Source organism: Elephas maximus, chromosome 26 (genome assembly GCF_024166365.1).
Source record: "Elephas maximus indicus isolate mEleMax1 chromosome 26, mEleMax1 primary haplotype, whole genome shotgun sequence".
In the NCBI taxonomy this organism is placed as follows: domain Eukaryota; kingdom Metazoa; phylum Chordata; class Mammalia; order Proboscidea; family Elephantidae; genus Elephas; species Elephas maximus.
The window spans coordinates 34,369,999-34,391,478 of record NC_064844.1 but is presented as its reverse complement, the minus strand read 5'-3'; the positions used below and the strand labels follow the sequence as shown (position 1 = coordinate 34,391,478).

Genomic DNA, 21,480 nt, shown 5'->3' with positions numbered 1-21,480 from the left:
ACATTGTTTGATAATTTCCACATTCTGTTGAATCACCTTTCTTTGAAATGGGCACAAATACGGATCTCTTCCATTCAGTTGGCCAGGGTAGCTGTCTTCCAAATTTCTGGGCGTAAACGAGTGAGCACCTCCAACGTTGCATCCATTTGGTATATATATATATACTTCTGTTAATTTCCACAATACTTGATAGTTTTTTTTTTTTTTATGAAACATCTCTTGGTCTTAATTATCTTCTGTTTCTAGTGCTTGTCTTAGTAATAGACGGTTTTTCTTTTTTCACTCTATCAAGTTGGTCTTACCTTTTACTCTGAAAATTTTGATTACCATATTTATTGTTCCAGTTAGGACTGATGCTCCATCTTCCACCTCTGCATTTGATATACAGCCTTACTATTTTATTTCTTACAATCTTGCATGTTTATGTAATTGAATACCCACAAATCTGATTGGTTTAATTCTTTACTTTTGGTTTAGTTTTTATTTCAAAATGACTTTGTCCCTCATCTTCTTTTTTGCTTAATTAAAAGCAAATATCTGATGATTTGATGGGATAAAAGCTTGTTCTTCCACTGTACTCATTTTTCTTTTTCTTTTTTTTTCCTCAATGGATACTTTAATAGTCGCTCCTTGTTGAGAACAAGAGAGGTGGGACTGTAACATTGCATGTGGAGAGGATAAGGTAGGCGAGAGAACAGTCTTCTTGGGAACGAGTGGTCATAGAGGACACAGAGACAGATCTTTTATGTAACAAATTAGCACTGTATACTTGGCCTTTATTTGGTTAAACTCTCATTTTAAGAAAGTGGAACTTTTTGATTTATTTAAGATTAAGAATGAGGCTTTTGAAATGTGAAATAATGTTTCTAGTCTAACAAAATTCCTGTAAGAGGTTAGAAATAAAATAATTCCTCTCACCTTCATGCCCTCCTACCCAATCACTTACCCTTATTGTGAATATTTTGTACCAAAATTTTTAAAAAGCCTTGATTTTTTAATATTCATTTGTCTTGCCCCCATAAGTATTCTACTATTTATCCAACTCTGTGGCCCAGTTTTGGATTTAGAACAGTCCAAACTTCTGCCAATTTGATGGCATGCCTTTATACCTAAGAAACTAAATAATGAACCAAATACAAACTAAATAGTGAGCCAAATACAAAACAAAATACAAACTAAGCCAACCCTGAACTTCAGTATTTCCTACAGTTGTTGAACTCAGTTTAAAACTAATGTCAAAATATTACCTGAACTGATGCTGAATGAAAAAATTAGTGGATAGTTGCCGAGAGAGTAAATGATAATTTGAGAATAGGAAATATTTTGAGAAGATTCAGAGTGGTTTAGACTGTAAATGATACTCACATATAAAATAATGTTACCAGTAAGTAGATTAGGCTATGTATGCTACAGGATCTGTTAAACTGAATTTTGTAGGACAATTTTAGATGGTTTCGGGTTGTTTGGTCCTCTAATTCTGCTTTTTAGCAAGAATGATTAAGGACTGATAGGCAGTCTACGTTAATATTTTATACACTTAACTGTTTTTTTTTTTTTTTTAAATAAAAAGCTCATTGTTGCTTTCTTTAATATTTTACTTTTAATAGAGTAAAAGCTTTTAGAACTTTACAAGAAGCACTCAAGTGCAACTATGAACACTGGCAGATCTGGGAGAACTACATCCTTACCAGCACAGATGTTGGAGAGTTCTCAGAAGCCATTAAAGCTTACCACCGGCTCTTGGACTTAAGGGACAAATACAAAGATATTCAGGTGGTATATACATATGTTACTAATTCAGTTTGTGTTTGGTATTCATACTTGATTATATTATATAAATTGTTTCCTTGAGTGTACACAGAAAATTTTGTTAAACACCAGTAAAATATAGAGTGCTTTTGCTCTTTTTTTTGGTTGCATATTAATTATCTCTGATATTTCTTATCAGATGTGTTTGTGCAGTAGTAATCTAAATTTTGTCTTTACTGTGACTTGATCATAAAAATATAGTGTGTATATATATGTATATATGTGTGTGTGTATATATATATATATATATACACACACACATCCAGTTAGCTTGCAAAAACTAAATAGAATGCTGCTTGTGTTACTTATTACTTTGGGTATCTCAGTGTGTTCTGTGAATTACAGTGTTAAGTGCTATCAAGTTCATTCTGACTCATAGTGACCTCACGTACAACAGAATGAAATGCCCAGTGAATTACAATAGCTAGCCTAAATCCCATATTCATTCATTCGTTCATTCATAGAGCAAAATTTATTGTATTCTTTCAGAAGGTGTGAACAATAGAAATGAAGACTAACATTTTGTTTGCAATATTTAATGAAATAACCCTCTTCTTGGTGAGCTGAAGTCTGAACTGGCTGACTCTAACACAGTACAGAAAATACTGTATTTTATCAGAGAGTATGGGAGATTTGAAACCACTGCGTTTGTCATCCAATCCAGTGGATCTTTTGGGCTTAATCGTGGTTGAAGATGGTATGCAAAGATAGCAGTATGCTAGAGCTTAGAGGTTACAAAGTCAGGGGGCTACAAAATTTAACATTTTATTTGTAGTAGTCAGTATATGCCTTTTAAAATCATGAATTTGGAATTATCACAAACCAGAAAAAGTGTCTAATATATGATAGTACCTTACTACTAGTATCTGTACTCCAGCTGTTCCAAAATTTAGCTTATCTGGGCCTGTCTTACAGTCCCAACCCTTGATCTGTATGCATGTATGGCAAGCTCAGATATATAATTGGCTTAATTACTTTAAGGCTCAGGTTCTGGGCAATTCACTTAAAAGATCTGTGGCTTTAAGTCCAATCATATATTCACTTGCAAGAGCTATATTGACCCGTTCAAGTATTTTTTTTTTTTTTTTTTTTGCTGTTTCTATTATGCATTGAACATCTATTATAGAAAGAAAGGACTTGAATTTTAAAGTGTAAAGATCCATTAAGTGTGGATGGAGGCATAGCAGAATTTTTATATCCCAGAAAGGATAGGAGACCTAGTAAATCTGTTTGTCCTATTCACAGAGGTAAACTTCACCATTGAGGTAAGTCTTTCTCTTCTGCACATAGTCCCTTGGCAACAGATACTAATGAGGCTCAGGAGAGATCACAATATGTTGCTGAATCTCTGACGATGGGACAGAAGATTACCAAGTGTTTACCTCTTGTTCACTTCAACTGTAATTTTTAAGAAGACCCTGCTTTACTGAGGAAGTTTTCTGAAGCCTGTTTCTTTTTAGAAACAGTGATATTGAAAATAATTTATATTGGCAATATGTTCATATTACACTTCAAATAAATTCTGTTGTACTTGCTTTCACATTAAAAAAAACTGCATGAAACACTCAAATCCAACACTCATCATTTAGACGGCGCCGCTGGGTCACTTCCGGCATTAGTTAGAGGTGTCCTCTAGGGCCGAGATGAATAAACTTAGACACCAAATCTGAAAGGAGCATGAAACTCTGGACGGGGTGATCTCCAAGATGTTGATCTGCTTTTCCACTCTACTGGTATTGCTGTAGCTGCTGTCTGTGTAGTCCTTTCCTGAATTGTCTTAACATTAGCTTCCATGGTCATTCTTATCCCACTAATCTCCTGTCATATGCCTCCAATTTCTAATTTCTAATTGGCCTGCTTTTTTTCCTGATGTGAGTGGGATTTCCCCTCTCAGTCCATATTTTAACTCACAATAGGTTTTCAAATCTGCTAAGGATTAGAAACAATGGCTAACCAGACTGGCTGATTTTTTTGGATCTTGAGAAAATCTTGATCATCCTTTTATGCTTGGCACTGTGGGACTTGTTTTTTATAAGGAACTCAAAGGGCTAAGTCTAGATTTCCATCCCCTTCCTCCTGTAAGAGATGGACTTCTGTAGGTTATGGTGCATAAGCATGAAAGGGAAAAACTTTTCTGTTTCATCTCTCATTTATTCTCCCCTGCTTTCCAGGACCCGTGGAGCAAGCCAAAGGGTATCCTATTTTGCTGATAGTTTTTCTCACCACAGCCCTGTGAGATAGATGTGTACTATTATAAGCTGTCTGTCTCTGCGATGCAGGTTTTTAAACCAGTACATTTCCTAAGAGGAATATGGACAATTAAAATGAGCAGAGGAGAAGTAGGAAGAGAAGGGAGGGAGGGAGGGAGGGAGAAACAAAGAAGGTGCTTTTCATCTTAGCCTTCTGTTTTCTGCCTTTCCCCATATTTAGACTCTTTTCCTCTTCTATGATTCCTGAAGCAAGGTGGTCAGATATCTCTCAAGACCATTGATTTTATGTAAATGTGATTCAGGTCTCTATTTAGTACCCAAGACCTCCAATTACTACATTTAAAAAATCTGTACTCCCCTCACTCCCAGCTTTAAGGAAACTAGCAATATTAAACAAAATAACTGTTCAAAGATTGTTTTGAAAAGCTGTTATTTCTACATCATGAAGTTATAAAATTATCAAGATACTGCTGATTCTAGTTGATTTAAATAGTTGTATCAAGTATGCCAAATCTTGCTAACTCATACCTGAAAGGCCATGTGTTTCAAAAGAAAGAGAAGATAAAATGAAACAGTTGATTTATGGAAGATGATGATTTAGATTAAAATAGTTTCAGCCTTGATAATTCCAGTCTCCTACAATTACAATAATAGGTGAAAATGTATTGGAGAATTTCACTGAAGATTTTCACCACCACCCCCAGTTTAGGAGTCTCATTCACGCAAATATTTAGATAATACTGTTGTACTTGAATATCTGTGAATACATAGAGACATTGGGAGTAAAATATTTATAGTCACAGTGGTAGATATCAATGGGGATGACTCTAGCAAAAATAACTTCAGTATAATTAGTGGATTCTAAAGTTGAACTTTCAGTTGTTGATTTTGCATGCTGCCTACCAAATATGCATGTGAAATCTGTACAATGAATAAGGAAGACCAAAGAAGAATTGATGCCTTCGAATTGTGATGTTGGAGAAGAATATTGAATATACCATGGACTGCCAAAAGAATGAACAAATCTGTCTTGGAAGAAATGCAACCAGAATGCTCCTTGGGAGCAAGGATGGCGAGACTACGTCTCACGTACTTTGGACGTGTTGTCAGGAGGGATCGATCCCTGGAAAAGGACCTCATGCTTGGTAAAGTAGGGGGTCAGTGAAAAAGAGGGAGACCCTCAACGAAATGGATTGTCACAGTGGCTGCAACAATGGGCTCAAGCATAACAGGGATTGTGGGGATGGCTCAGGACTGGGCAGTGTTTCGTTCTTTTGTACGTAGGGTTGCTATGGGTCAGAATCCACTCAACAGCACCTAAGAAAAATAGCTACCAAATAAAGTTTTCCCTGGAATTTTTAAGAATGCTTGTTTAGAAATCTTTCAGGAGGCTTCCCTGCGAAAAGAGCCCTGGTGGTGCAAAAGGTTGGCTGTCAAATTCACCAGCTGCTGCTTGGAAACCATATAGGGCAGTTCTACTGTGTCTTGTAGAATCACTATGAGTTGGAATTGACTCTGTGGCAACAGGTTTGGTTTGGTTTGGTTTTTTCCCTAAGAAAGAATAAAGGACCCAAATAATGATTTTTATTCTGACTAATTACTCAGTCCTCAGTTGATTCAAATAATTTCGAAGTAGAAATATATTCTTTTTAAGTTTTTAATGAAGAACTATAAAGGAAGCAAAGCTTAATTAATATAAAGAATAGCATTGGATTATATTTTTTCAATTTATCCAGCCTCAGTTCTGAATGCATGAAGATGCATTTTGAGTTTTTTTTTTAAGAAAAAACAAAAAGACACTTAAAATGTTTCTCCCAGCAAGGAATGAGATATTTTTATTTAACTTTTATCTTAAATGCATTTTCAAGCACATTTAGTGGTCATGTTCATAGCTTCTCACTCCTTCCATGTAATCTAATAACAGGACATTTTTACCCATAGCAAAATTTTAATTTTTTTTAGTCCTTTACCTGTTTGGTGCAGTGGTTAAAGCTTGGCTGCTAACCAAATGGAGCCCAGGTGGCGCTGTGGTAGGCATTCAGCTGCAGTTCAAATCCACCAGCAGCTCTTGGGAAACATTGTAGGCAGTTCTACTTTGTACAATAGGGTTGCTATGAGTTGGAATCGACTCAACAGCAATGGGTTTTGGTTTTGGTTTACCTGTTTGGTGCCGTGGTTAAAAGCTGGGCTGCTAACCAAAAAGGTCAGCAGTTCAAATTCGCCAGCTATTTTTTGGAAATTTTTTTTTATGCGGTAGTTCTACTCTGTCCTATAGGGTCACTGTGAGTCAGAATCAACTTGTCGGCAGTGGGTTTGGTTTTTTGTTTTTACCTGTTAGAACATAGTAGTTAACAACTTAAGTGAAAATTTACCTTCTAGAGGAAATTTTTTTAATTTAGTTTAAATTCAAGGCCAGTTAATATTTTAGTCTCTTCCCCCCCCCCCCAGATTCTTCCTTTTCTCCTCAATTTCAGGATATGAAACAAATGTCCTTTTGTACAATAGTACTTCATCTGAGCATGAATATTTCCATGAGTTTGAAAGTAGTTTCTATGAGAAGTTTATTATTTGTAGAATCAATTGAAGGCGGCATGTTTGATTTTTCAAATATTTGTGTTTTCGGTGAAAGTTTACACAGGAAATTAGGTTTCCATTTAGCAGTTTCCACACAAATCGTTCAGTGACATTGGTTATATTTTTGACAGTGTGTCAACGATTCTCATTATTTCCATTCTAGTTCTCCTGTTTCCTATATTCTAATTTCCCTGCCCGCTTATGTTCTCATGTTTGCTTTAGAGTTATTATTGACCCTTTGGTCTCATATAGATGATTTATGTATATGTGCGCACACACTTTAGGTGAAGGTTTACAGAGCAAATTAGTTTCCTATTCAATAGTTTATACACAAATTGTTCCATGACATTCCTTGCAATCTCTGCAAGTTTAGAGCCCAAGTTAATTTTTCATACAAAAAATTATACATATATTGTGACATTAGTTGTAGTCCCCACAATGTGACAGCACACTCCCCCTTTTCACCCCGGATTCCATGTGTCCATTAAACCAGTTCCTGTCCCTTCCTGCCTTCTCATCCTGCCTCCAGACAGGGCCTCCCATTTGGTCTTGTGTATCTGATTAAACCGAGAAGAAGAAGCACACTCCTCACGTGTATTATTTTTTGTTTTATAGTCCTGTCCAATCTTTGTTTGAAGAGTGGGCTTTGGGAATGGCTTCAGTTCTGAGTTAACAGAGTGTCCAGGGGCCATAGTTGCGGGGGTTCCTCCACTCTCTGTCAGAAAACTAAGTCCGGTCACTTTAAGTGATTTTGAGTTATTTTCTACATTTTTCTCCTGCCCTGTCCAGGACTCTCTGTTGTGTTCCCTGTCAGGGCAGTCATTGGTAGTAGCCAGGCACCATCTAGTTCTTCTGCTCTCAGGCAGGTGGAGTCTCTGGTTTTTGCAGTCTTTTGGTCTCTTGGACCAATATTTTCCTTGTGTTGTTGGTTTTCTTTATTCTCCTTTGCTCCAAGTGGTATGGGACCGATTGATGCATCTTAAATGGCCACTCGCAAGTTTTTAAGACCCCAGATGCCCCTCACCAAAGTGGGACACAGAATGTTTTCTTAATAAACTTTGTTATGTTAATTGATCTAGAAACTATGGTCCCCATGCCCCAGACCCAGCTCCTCTGCCCCTCAAAGTGTTTAGATGTATCCAGAAAATTTCTGTGCTTTTGCTTTAGTACAGTTGTGCTGACTGCCCCTGTATTGTGTATTGTCCTTCTCTTCACTGAAGTTGATCCTTGTCTACTATCTAGTTAGTGGATTCCCCTCCCGCTACCTCCCCACCCTCGTAACCTTTTCATGAGTTCTTGTAGTAGTGGTCTCATACAATATTTGTCCTTTTGTGTCTGATTTCATTATCCCTCCAGATTCATCCACGTTCTGAGATGTTTCATGGATTCATCATTGTTCTTAACTGTTGTATAGTATTCCATTGTATGTATGTACCTTAATTTGTTTTATCAGTTCATCTGTTGCTAGGTACCTAGGTTGTTTCCATCTTTTTGCTATTGTGAATAGTGCTGCAAAGAACATTGGCGTGCATGTGTTTACTTGTGTGACGTCTCTTATTTTTCTAGGATATATTCCTAGGAGTGGGATTGCTGGATCGTATGGTACTTCTATTTCTAGCTTTTTAAGGAAGCCCCAAATCGTTTTCCAAAGTGGCTGTACCACTTTAAATTCCCACCAGCGGTGCATAAGAGTTCCAGTCTCTCCACAAGCTCTCTAGTATTTATTATTTTATGTTTTTTGGATTAGTGCAAGCCTTGTTGGGGTGAGATGCTATCTCATTGTAGTTTTGATTTGCATTTCTCTAATGGCTAATGAGCATGAGCATTTTCTTCTGTATCTGTTAGCTACCTGAATGTCTACTTTGGTGAAGTGTCTGTTCATATATTTTGCCCATTTTTTAATTGGGTCGTTTGTCTTTTTGTTGTTGAGGTGTTGCAATGTCTTGTAGATTTTAGAGATCAGACCATTATCGGATATGTCATAGCCAAAAATTTTTTTTCCCGGTCTAAAGGTTCTCTTTTTACTCTTTTGATGAAATCTTTTGACGAACATAAGTGTTTGATTTTAGGAGCTCCCAGTGATCTAGTTTCTCTTCTGATGTTTGTGTATTGTTATGGTTTGTATATGATTTGTGCCATGTATTAGGGCCCCTAGCATTGTCCCTGCTTTTCCTTTCATGATCTTTATTGTTTTAGGTTTTATATTTAGGTCTTTGATACATTTGAGTTAGTTTTTGTGCATGGAGTGAGATATGAGTCCTGTTTCAGTTTTTTGCAGATGGATATCCAGTTATACCAGCACCACTTGTTAAAGAGACTGTCTTTTCCTCATTTAACGGACTTTGGGCCTTTGTCAAATATCAGTTACTCATAGGTGGGTGGGTTTACGTCTGGGTTCTCAGTTCTGTGCCATTGGTCTGTGAATCTGTTGTTGTACCAGTACCAGGCAGTTTTGACTACCGTGGTGGTATAATAGGTTCTAAAATCAGGAGTGTGACGACTCCCACTTTGTTCTTCTTCTTCAGTAATGCTTTACTTATCCGGGGCCTCTTCCCTTTCCATATGAAGTTGGTGATTTGTTTCTTCATCTTGTTAAAAAATGCCGTTGGAATTTGGATAGGAATTGCATTGTATCTGTAGATAGCTTTGAATAGAATTGACATGTTCACAATTTTGAGTCATACTGTCCCTGAGCATAGTATGTTTTTCCACTTATGTATATGTCTTTTGGTTTCTTGCAGTAGTATTTTGTAGTTTTCTTTCTATAGGTCTTTTATGTCTCTGGTTAGATTTATCCCTAAGTACTTTATCTTCTGGAAACCCTGGTGGCATAGTGGTTAAGAGCTATGACTGCTAACCAAAAGTTCGGCAGTTTGAATCTACCAGGTCCTCCTTGGAAACCCTCTGAGACAGTTATACTCTATCCTATAGGGTCTTGGGGGCTGTTGTAAATGGTATTAATTTGATAATGTTCTTTTTGAAGTTTTCTTTGTTGGTATGGAAGAATCATATATATGTTAATCTTGTTTCCTGATACTTTGCTGAAATCCTCTATTAGTTCCAGTAGTTTTCTTGTGGATTCTTTGGGGTTTTCTGTGATTAAGATCATATCATCTGCAAGTAGGGATACTTTTACTTCTTCCGTACCAATTTGGATGCCTTTTATGTCTTTTTCTTGCTTTATTGCTCTGGCTAGGACCTCCAGAACAATGGTGAATAAGAATGGTGATAAAGGGCATCCGTGTCTGGTTACCATTCTCAAGGGTGATGCTTTCAGTCTCTCTGTTTAGAATGATGTTGGCTGTTGGCTTTGTATAAATGTCATTTATTATGTTGAGAAATTTCCCTTCTATACCTATTTTGCTGATAGTTTTTACCAGAAATGGGTGTTGGACTTTGTGAAATGCCTTTTCTGCATCAGTTGATAAGATCATGTGGTTCTTATCTTTTGTTCTTTTTATGTGATGGATTACATTGATTGATTTTCTAATGTTGAACCATCCCTGCATACCTAGTATGAATCCCACTTGGTCATGATGAGTTTTTTTTTTTGATATGCTGAATTCTATTGGCTAGAATTTTGTGGAGGACTTTTGCATCTATGTTCATGAGGGAGATTGGTCTGTAATTTTCTTTTTTGTGGTGTCTTTACCAGGCTTTGGTATCAGGGTTATGGTGGTTTCATAGTATGAGGTCGGGAGTATTCCTTCCTTTCCTATGCTCTAAAATACCTTTAGTAGTACTGGTATCAACTCTTCTGTCCAAGTTTGGTAGAATTCTCCAGTGAAGCTGTCCAGGCCAGGACTTTTTTTTGTTGGGAGGTTTTTTTTTTTTCCCACCTCAGCAATCTCTTCTTTTGTTATGGGTTTATTTAGTTTTTCTACCTCGGTTTGTGTTAGTTTAGGTAGGTAGTGTGTGTTTATAGAAATGTGTCCATGTCCTCTAGGTTTTCAGATTTGTTGGAGTATAATTTTTCATGGTATTTTGTTATGATCTTTTTAATTTCAATTGAGTCTGTTGCGATATTGCCCATCTCGTTTCTTATTCGGGTTATTTGCTTCCTCTCCTGTTTTTCTTTTATCGGTTTGGCCAATGGTTTATTGATTTTTTTATCTTTTCAAAGAACCAACTTTTGGTTTTGTTGACTCAAGTGTTTTTCTATTTTCTATTTCATTTATTTCTGCTCTGATCTTCATTATTTCCTTTCTTCTGGTGACTGAGGGCTTCTTTCACTACAATTTCTGTTTGTTCGAGTTGCAGGGTTAATGTTTTGATTTTGACCCTTTCTTTTTTTGGATGTGTCATTTATTGCTGTAAATTAACATCCAAGCACTGTTTTTGCTGTGTCTCAAAGGTTCTGGTAAAATGTGTTTGCATTCTCCTTTGATGCTATAAATTTCTTTATTCCATCCTTGATTTCTTCTGTAACCCAGTAGTTTTTGAGCAAGGTTTTGTTTCCATGTATTTGATTTTTTTTCCTTGGTGTTTCTGTTATTGATTTCTTGTTTTATGGCTTTTTGGTCAGAAAAGATGCTTTGTAATATTTCAGTGTTTTGGATTCTGTTGACGCTTGCTTTGTGGCCTAAAATGTGATCTGTTCTGGAGAATATTCCGTGTGTGTTTAAAAAGAATGTATAGTTGGCTGCTGTTGGGTGGAGTGTTCTGTATATCTGTGAGGTCAAATTAATTGATGGTAGTATTTAGATCTTCTGTGTCTTTATTGAGTTTCTTTCTAGATGCTTTGTCCTTCTCCAAAAGCGATGTGTTGAAGTCTCCTACTATTATTGTGGAGCTGTCTATTTCACTTTTCAATGCTGTTAGAGTTTGTTTTATGTGTTTTGTAGCCCTGTCAGTGGGTACATATATATTTATTATGGTTATGTCCTCCTGGTGTATTGACCCTTTAATCATTATATATAGTGTCCTTCCTTATCCTTTTTGGTGGATTTTGCTTTAAAGTCTTTTTTGTCAGTAATTAATATTGCCACTCTTGCTCATTTTTGGATGATGTTATTTGATATATTTTTTCATTTCTTTGAGTTTTCATTTGTTTGTGTCTTGTAGGCAGTATCTAGGCAGATCATGTTTTTTTAATCCATTGTGTCACTCTTTGTCTCTTTATTGGTAAATTTAACCCATTTACATCCAGCATAATTATTGATAGGTATGAGTTTACTGCCGTCATTTTGATATATATATATATATATATATATTTTTTTTTTTTTTCCTGTGTGGTGTTGACAGTTTCTTTGTTTCACTTAATTTTCTCTGCTGACTCGTTTTTCTCTATGTATTTTCTTTTCATCTTTTTCATTATTGTTGATTTTGTGTTTGCTCAGTCTTTATGTTTTTATTTTGATGGGTAGATGTGTTATCTTCCTTTGTGTTTATCTTAAAATTTACTTTATTTTTCTACGTTTAAACCAATCTTTTATTTCTTGATATCACCTTAACTTCCTCTCCATGTGGAAGTTCTATGACTACACTAGTTATTCCCACTTTTTAAATTTACTTTTTATTAGGCTTACTTTTTTGTTTGTTTGTTTGGATGAAGGTTTACAGAATAAACTAGTTTCTCGTTAAACAGTACATATTTTGTTTTATGATACTGGTTAACAACCCCACAACATGTCAACACTCTCCCTTTTCAACCTTGGATTCCCTATTACCAGCTTTCCTGTCCCCTCCTGCCTTCTAGTCCTTGCCCCAGGGATGGTGTGCCCCTTTAGTCTTATTTTGTTTTACGGGCCTATCCAATCTTTGGCTAAAGGGTGAACCTCAGAAGCGACTTCATTACTGAGCTGAAAGAGTGTCTGGACGCCATACCTTCAGGATTTCTTCAGTCTCTGTCAGGCCAGCAATTCTGGTCTTTCTTTTTGAGTTAGAATTTTGTTCTACATTTTTCTCCAGCTCTGTCCAGGACTGTCTGTTGTGATCTTTGTCAGAGCAGTCAGTGGTGGTAGCTGGGCACCATCTAGTTGTACTGGACTCAGTCTGGCGGAGGCAGTGGTGGATGTGGTCCATTACTCCTTTGGGCTAATCTTTCCCTTCTGTCTTTAGTTTTCTTCATTCTTCCTTGCTCCCAAAGGGGTGATACCAGCGGAGTATCCTTGATGGCCACTCACAGGCTTTTAAGACCCCAGACGCTACTTACCAAAGTAGAATGTAGAACATTTGTTTTTTATAAACTATGTTATGCCATTTGAGCTAGATGTTTCCCAAGACCGTGGTCCCCGCATCCCTCAGCCCAGCAATTTGGTCCCTCAGGGAGTTGGATGTGTCTGTGGAGCTTCCATGACCTTGCCTTGTACAAATTATGCTGGCTTCCCCAGTATTTTGTACTGTCTTACCCTTCACTAAAATCTTCACAGTTGTCTTTGTATAGTATTGTTGCATCCACAAATAGGGATAGTTTTATTTCTTCCTTACCGATTTGGATACCCTTCATTTTTTTTCTTTCCTTAGTGCTTTAGCTAGGAGTTCCAGTACAGTGTTAGATAGGAGTGATGATAACGGGTATCCTTATATTGTTCCCGTTCTCAAGGTGAAAGTTTTCAGCTTCTCTCCATTGAGAATGATCTTGGCTGTTGATTTTGTATAGATGCCTATGTTATCTTATGTTGAGGAATTTCCTTTCTATCTCTAATTGAGAGTTTTTATCAGGAATGGGTGCTGGACTTTATCAGATGCCTTTTCAGCATTTACTGAGATGATCATGTGACTCTTTTGTTTTATTTATGTGGTAGATTATGATGATTGATTTTATAATGTCGAATCATCCTTGCAAACCTAGTATGAATCCCATTTGGTCATGGTTTTTTTTTTTTTTTTTTATGATGCTGGATGCCATTTGCTAGAATTTTGTTGAGAATTTTTGCATCTATAAAAGAATTTTTTTTTATATTCGTGAGAGATATTGGTCTATAATTTTCTTTTTTTATGGTATCTTTGTTTGGTTTTGGTATTAAGGTTATGCTGGCTTCATAGACTTAATTCAGAGGTATCCCTTCCCTTTCTGTGTTTTGAAACAATTTGAGTAGCACTGGTGCAAGCTGTTCTCTAGTGAAGCCATCTGGGCCAGGACTTTTTTGTTGGAAATGAATATATATACATACATATACATACATATATATATATATATGTATGTATGTGTATATATATAGTTTTTTATATATACATATATGTGTATATATATAAAAAAACTTTTAGTTTTTCCATTTCTTGTTACAGATCTGTTAGATTTTCTATCTCAGTTTGTGTTAGTATAGGTAGGTAGTATGTTTCTAGAAATTGTCTGTTTCCTCTAGATTTTCAGATTTGTATGAGTACAGTTTTTCATAGTACTATCCAAAGGGTTGGCAGTTCGAATCCACCAGGCGCTCCTTGGGAACTCTATGGGGCAGTTCTACTCTGTCCTGTAGAGTCGCTATGAGTCGGAATCGGCTCGATGGCACTGGGTTGTTTTTCTGTTATGATTCTTTCTGTTTCAGTTGGGTGTGTTGTAATGTCCCCCATTTCATTTCTTATATGGGTTGTTTGCTCCCCCCTCCCCCATTTTTCTTTTGTCAGTTTGGTTAATGTTTTGCCAGTCCTTTCAAAGAGCCAACTTTTGGTTTTGTTGATTCTTTTTATTATTTTTCTATTCTCTATTTCATTTGGAAACCCTGGTGGCCTGGTGGTTAAGTGCTACAGCTGCTAACCAAAGGGTCAGCAGTTCAAATCCGCCAGGCACTCCTTGGGAACTCTATGGGGCAGTTCTTCTCTGTCCTATAGGGTCACTATGAGTCGGAATCAACTCGACCGCACTGGGTTTTTGGTAATTCATTTATTTCTGCTCTGATCTTTATTATTTCCTTTCTTTTGGTGGCAGTGGGGTTCTCTTTTTGTTTTCTTCCTGTTTGTTCGAGTTGTAGGGCTAACATTTTGATTTTGTCCCTTTCGTTTTTGATGTGTGCACCTCTTGCTATAAATTGACCTCTGAGCTCTGTCTTAGCTGTGTCTCATAGGTTTTGGTATGATGTGTTTTCATTCTCATTTGATTCTAGAAATTTTTTTATTCCATCTTTGATTTGTTTTATTACATAGTGGTTTTGAAGTAAGGTGTTATTCATTTTTTATGTCTTTGATTTTTTACTTGCTTTTCCTGTTATTTCTGCTTTTATGGTGTTGTGATCAGAGAAGATGCTTTGTATTACCTCATTGTTTTGGATTTTGTTGAAGGCTACTTTATGGCCTAAGATGTGGTCTATTCTGGGGAATGTTTCATGGGCACTGGAAAAAAAATGTATACTTGGCTGCTGTTGTGTGGGATGTTCTGTATATGTCTGTGATTGATTACAGCATTTAGATATTCTGTGTCTTTATTGAGTTTCTTTCTAGATGCTCTGTCCTCTGAAAGTGGTTTGTTGAAGTCTTCTACTATTATTGTGGAACTGTCAGTTTCTCTTTTCATTGTTGTTAGAGTTTGTTTTATGTATTTTGGAGCCCTGTTCTTGGGTGTATATTTATTACAATTATGTTGTCATGATGGACCATCCCTTTAATCATTATATAATGTCCTTACTTGTCTTTTATGGTGGATTTTGCCTTAAAGTCTATTTTATCGGAGATTAGTATTGCCACTTCTGCTCTTTTTTGGTTGCTGTTTGATATATTTTTTCCATCCTTTGATTTTTAATATATTTATGTCTTTGTGTCTAAGGTGTGTCTCTTGTAGACAGCATAATGATGAGTTATGGGTTTTTTTGTCCATCCCTCACTATCTCTTTATAGGTGCATTTGTGCCATTTACATTCAATGTGATTACTGATAGTTGTCAGTTTATTGCTGTTATTTTGTAGTGTTTGTGGTGCTGACGTTTTCTTTGTTCCTCTTTCTCTCTTGTGGTGAGTTCCTTTTGTTTGTGAAATTTATTTTCATTTCTTTTGTTATGGTAGATTTTGTGTTCACTGAGACTATGTTTTTCTTCTTTATTTTGATTAGTAAGTTTGTTAAGTTTCTTTGTGGTTATCTTTAATTTACCCTTATTTTCCTAAGTTTCAACCAGTCTTTTATTACTTGACTTCCTCTCCATTTGAAAGTTTTATGTTTATACTGCGTATTCCATGTTTTATTGTTCTAACATTGTTTTCATTTATACATTAATATCTCTAGTTCCCTGTGTTAAATCTTTTAGTTTAGTTTTATCCTTGAGGGTTCATTGCCTAGATTGGTATTTAGCTGACACTGACCTGTGTCCTACATGCAGTTTGTTGTTAGATGTTGTTGGTTCTCTAACCAAAGAACTCCATTTAACAATTCTTGTAAGTGTGGTTTAGTTTTTACAAGTCCCCTTAATTTCTGTTTATTTGGAAATGTCCTAATTTCACCATCATATATGAGAGTTTTGTCAGATATATTATTCTTGTTTGGCAATTTTTTTCTTTCACGGTTTTATACATGTCCTCCCATTGCCTTCTTGCCTGTATAGTTTCTGCTGAGTAATCAGAGTTTAGTCTTATTACTTGTATGTGACTTTTCGTTTTTCTCAAGATGCTTTCAGGATTCTTTGCCTTTGGTTTTGGCAAATATGACTATGATATGTCTTGGTCAGCTTTTCATGATATTTGGGAAGTTTTCAATCAGCAGATATTCAGTGATCCTCTTTGATTTCCATTTTCTCCCTTTGTTCTGGAGCTCCAATCACGTGCAAATATTTATTCTTCATTATATCCCACATAGTTCTTAGGTTTTCTTTGTTCTCCTTCATTTTTTCTCTGATTCTTCCTCAAACAAAATGGCATCCATGGATTTGTCTCCAATTTTGCTGATTCTGTTGCCTGTTGTTTCAAATTTGCTCCTAAAACCTTTTATTAAATTTTCCATCTCTAATTGTTATTTTTGTATGATTTGTAATTATTTATTTATTTTGATATTTTGTTCTTGTATTATTTTCTTAAATTTGTCTATTGCTTTGTGTTTTCCTCGATTTTGGCTGTGTTTTGGTTGGTTTTGTCTGTGTTTCCCATGATTTTGCCTTCATTTTCCTTGATCTCTTTCTTAACCTCTTGGAAAGCCCTGAATATTAGACTTTTTAATTTCTTTTAGTAGGTAGTGCCTGTGCCTTTTCTTCTGTTGGAAGGTTAACTGGTACTTTATTCTGGTTGCTTACTGGAGCCATTTTGTTCTGTTTTTTTTTATATGTTTTGATATTGTTTGCTGTCTCTGAGACATTCAGGTATTGTTTTCTTTATTGACTGTAGGGTTTTTTTTTTTGTCTTGCTTTTTTTTTTTTTTGTTTGGTTATGTCTGGGCGAGCAGGCCGAGTATGCTTTGTTGCTTGTTCGTCCTGTTGTGTATGACTGGTCACTCGGCTATGGTGCAGCAGGGCAGGTCCACCAGGAAGGAAAGGAGCAGAGATGGGTTGTTTGTCTGCAGTGTGAACTGGGCTGGGGGCTGGAGAAGGGCCACTGCGGACTGTAGGGGGTGATCCCAAGCCAGCAGGGTAGGGCCTGGGGTCTAGGCCAGGTCTACTCAGGGCTGCAGCAGGCAGCAGAGGAATCCAGAGCCGGAGGGAAGGGGCCTGGGGTCTGGGTCAAATCCTCTGGGTACTGTAGCAGGAGGTGGGAGGTGTCTGAAACCAGTGGGCAGGGGCCTGGTATCCAGGCCTGGTCCCCTTGGGGCCACAGATGACAGGACAGAGGAGAGAGGTAGGAAGTGGCACGGAGGCAGGAGCAGAAGGGGCTAGATGGAGGAGAGTAATAGGGTGGGCTGGTAGTCTGGTTTGCAGCAGTTGGGGTTGCTGCTATGGGGCAGTTATAGCCACTGTTCACCAGAGGTGTGAGGTTATAGGGGCGTGCTGCTATGTTTACCAGTTGAGAGAGTTTGGGCTTCTTGAGTTGCAAACAGAAAATGTGGTCTTATTTAGTCCTGGGTGTGTCTGTGTTGTACCTCTCCTGTTGGGAATTCCGTAGATGTGCCTTTCTGCATACGGGGTTATTGGCTGTATTCCAAGATGGTAATGCTGAGTCATGCCACTTGGTCAGGAACTTCCACTCCATATCTATTCCTTCCTCATTTTTAATCAGTTTTTTCTTCTCAGTGACTTCCAACCTAATAATTGATCCCTTCATTTAAGGGTCAGGTTCTAGGATTTACGTCTATATCTGTTTTACTTGGTTTTTCAGGTCTTTGTTTCAGCGAGGTGGCTTAGCACGTCTGACTAGTTCACCGTCTTGCCTCGCCTAAATTTGTTTATGTATTACATGTTTGTTTCTCTAGTCCTGATTTCTTGTTTTGGTTTGATATTTCCAAGTGGGTGGGGCAGGGGAGGGTGGATGTACTACTGTGGTCACTAAGGCTAGCAGCACTGGGGCACTCATCACCTGTTTCCATGTGGGTGGGACAGCTGCTGGGAGTGTGAGTGAGCATGAGTCTATTTGCTTGTCATGCAGAGCAGCTGAGGGTAGGCTGGGCGGGTGTTGGCTGCCATCTTTTGTCAGTCCATTGGTGCTGGAGTAGGTGATGGTATTCACCAAGTGGATGGTGGGATGGGTGTGGTAGGCAAGTGGGGGCTGGAAGGCATCACAGTCATGAGCACTGACCAGGTGGGAGGGTGGCGGGCAAGTACATACCTGTTCACTCAGTTGTTTGCTGGGTGAGTGGCCAGTGAGCATGTATGTGGTCATGCTGATGCCTCCACTTGCCGTTTCGGGGAGGTGGGAGTGGGTGGCATGCAGTTGAGTGTGCGAGAGTGCAGTTACTACTGCTGTTTGGGTTTGGGGGTGGCTGATGATGGTGGGCTAGGGGGGTGGGGAAAGGCTCATATCATGGTCTCCAGTTGGGCTGGGTGGCCAGGGTTGGGACCTTCTGCTGCTTCCCATCAGGAGGCCTGGGGAGGGGGAGAGCGCCCCTTAGGCTAGCAGATGTGGTCACTTGGACACTTCCCTTCCTCTGCAGCCAGCAATTGGGACTTGCCCCTGACCAAGTGGGAGGGGTCGGGCCACTCATGGTCCATTCGGGTGGGGGCTGCGTACTGATACTCCTCATCCACCATCTCATGCACGTCACCCACCCAGAGGTCAGCGACCACCGCTTGTGAGTATAGCTGATTCTAGATCCTAGTTTCCTACCTGCTGTGTGGATGGCAGGATCCCTGGAATTTTTGCCCTCTTTTCTGTGTTTTCCTTCCTAAATTAGAGTCATGATCCACTCAGCTTGCTTCATGCTGGGTGTGTTCATACAGTTTCTCTGTCTCTTATGGGCATGCTGTTAAGGTACCTTCCTGTGGTCCTCGCCTGGGGTCACTGCTGACTTTGTCTCAAGATGGCCATATTGAGCTGGAAAGGCTGGCAGAGCCCTTTTGCTCCATTTCACTCCTCTTTTGGCTGCATTCATTCAATTTTTTCTTGCAGTCAGTGTTTGATTCAATTTTTTATCCTTCTTTTTTGATGTTCAGAGTTCCAGGATTGTTACCTGCACCTATTCACTCCATTTCTCGGATCTTTGCTGTAGAGGGATAGTATGATATGTCTGATTAGTCTGCCATCTTGGCTCCTCCCCCATATTTTGGATTTTTGATAGTTCTCTCCCCTACCCCTACCACCACACACAGGAGCTGAAGAATGGTTCCTGTTATGTGAAATATTGTTTTTGAACAAAGCATTTATGAAGCAAAAAATGCTATAAAGATGGCAGATGTTATACTATTAGCTAAATTTTCATATTTGGATTCAGGCAAATGTTACTGAGAAAATAACAACAAGATAACCAATGACTTGCTCAAGTCAAATTACCATCTTTTGTAACTTAAGAGAGAACTTTCAGGTATTCATATGTAGAAGCAGGCACCCATTAAAAAAAAAAAAAACCTTGCTGTCGAGTCGATTCTGACTCATAGTAATCCTATAGGACAGAGTGGAACTGCCCCATAGGGTTTCCAAGGAGCAGCTGGTGGATTCAAACTGCTGATGCTTTGGTTAGCGTCCAAGCTCTTAACCAACCACTGTGCCACCAGGGCTCTAGAAATAGGCACAGTGAGGTAATTTGTCAGTTTGTACCGAAAGGAGTTATCCTTGTGCTAGCCCGTCAGTAGCTGTCTTTAGAAGTGTTAGAGAATTCTGAGGGTAATGTTTTGTCCGTGGCAGGTGTGTGTAGAATTGCGGCATAGTGATGAGATCATCACTGAATGAAGGTCTTGAAGCCTGGTGATAGGCACAGTCATATTTAGCCTCATGGCATATTTCTGTCTGTCATTGTGCTTTATTAGAACTAATCAGTGTGGACTGAGACAATTGATAGATTGTCTGGAATGTTTTTATCTTGAGTAAAATATTTTTACTTGACTCTTTAAGTTAGGCAACAGTTGTCTTTCAAAAGCACGCTGACATTCATCTATTGATGCTACCTGACCTCAGCCTATTTTAATTTGCTTTTAAAATTCTGTATCTATTCTTTTTTCTACTTCTTTATACATGTAGACTATTGTCATTTTAGTGTTTTTTTTTTTTTTTTTTTTTCTATTTTGTGTGTGGGGCAATGTATAAACACCCACATACACATATGCTCACTTAAATACTGACACAGGGTAAATTAGCCACAAATTAACTCTGTTCATTTTTTTCACTGCTTATTTTTTTTTATATATATAATAAGAGAACGAGTGGATATACTACCTATATCATTTTTTGCTGTCCTAATTTTGACTAATGGATAGATTGATAAAACCCAGGAATACTTCTTTTTTTTTTTTGTCATAGTACGTATTCATGTTCATGTCTGAGTTATACCCAGTTTGATTTATCATAAAGCTAATTTTCTTGTTCCTGTATAATTAGTTCCTGTTCATTTTTTCTGTTTTCTGCTATTGTAAATAATGCCGTGAGTACCCTTGTAGAGAAATTCTTATGTATGTCTATACTTTTTTCCTTAGGATAGATCCGTAATACTGATTTGTTAGTTATTGGGGTTTTTTTCCCTTTGTTTTCTTGCTTTTTTTTTTTTTTTGATAACTTGAACATCCATTGTCAGGAAAGAGTATTACATGAGTATTGACACCCTATTGGCTGTTTATATACGGAAGAGGAAAGAAAGGAAATTAGTACATACTGAGTGCTTACCATGTTTCTGCCACTTAACATGGATTATCTTTTGTAGTCCATACAATTTTTGAGATGGATACTAAATATTCCTCATATTAAAATTGGTGACTATAAGGCCCAGAAAGGCTACACAACTTGAGTAGTCATACAGCTAGTAGGAACTGAAAGTAGGAATCAAAGTTAGATCTGCCTCATTTTTCTCTTCACGTCATGCTTTGAAGTCTGTGGGAAGATTTATGTAACAAAGCATTTCCTCATTATATTAATGTGCCTGTGGACTATACCTAACAAAGTTCTTTTTTTGAATTGAGGTATAATTTACATATGTTGAGATGCACAGATCTTAAGAGTTTTGATTATTATATGTTGTGCAATCACCGCCACCCAAAAGGAGATCTTGAACATTTTCATCACAGGAGAGAAGTTTTCTTGTGCCCCTTGCCAGTCGGTTGAACCACCACCCCTTCCCACCAGGCAAACGCTTTCTGATTTCTGTCGCCACAGATTACTTTGCTGTTTCTTAACTTTATATAAATGGGATCATACAATACATATTCTCTTATAATGGTATTGTTCTTTGTGTAGATTTATGTTTGTTGTTGTGTTTGAGGGCGGAGGGGAAAGCTGGTATTGATGTGCAGTGGGGTAGGTTGCCAACCAAGTTAAAGTCCCGGAACAAGTGGCAACTGGGTGTTACTAGAAAGAAAGGAAGAAAGATAACTGATATCTTTTACATAAATTATAGCTCTGTAAAATGGGTATTTTCTCCATTTACTGTGGAGGGATCTGAGGCTCAGCAAGATGAACTA

The 21,480-nt window shown here is 37.7% G+C and overlaps 1 protein-coding gene across 4 annotated transcripts in view; it reads left to right on the top strand.

Annotated features, from left to right (window-relative positions):
* Window positions 1–21,480, top strand: part of TTC27 (tetratricopeptide repeat domain 27) — a 291,976-nt gene that overhangs the window by 250,530 nt on the left and 19,966 nt on the right. For all 4 annotated transcript variants that reach the window (XM_049870400.1, XM_049870399.1, XM_049870397.1 and 1 more), the window contains one exon: window positions 1,608–1,773. In XM_049870400.1, the coding sequence (XP_049726357.1) occupies window positions 1,608–1,773 (166 nt within the window). The remainder of the gene's footprint in view (window positions 1–1,607; window positions 1,774–21,480) is intronic.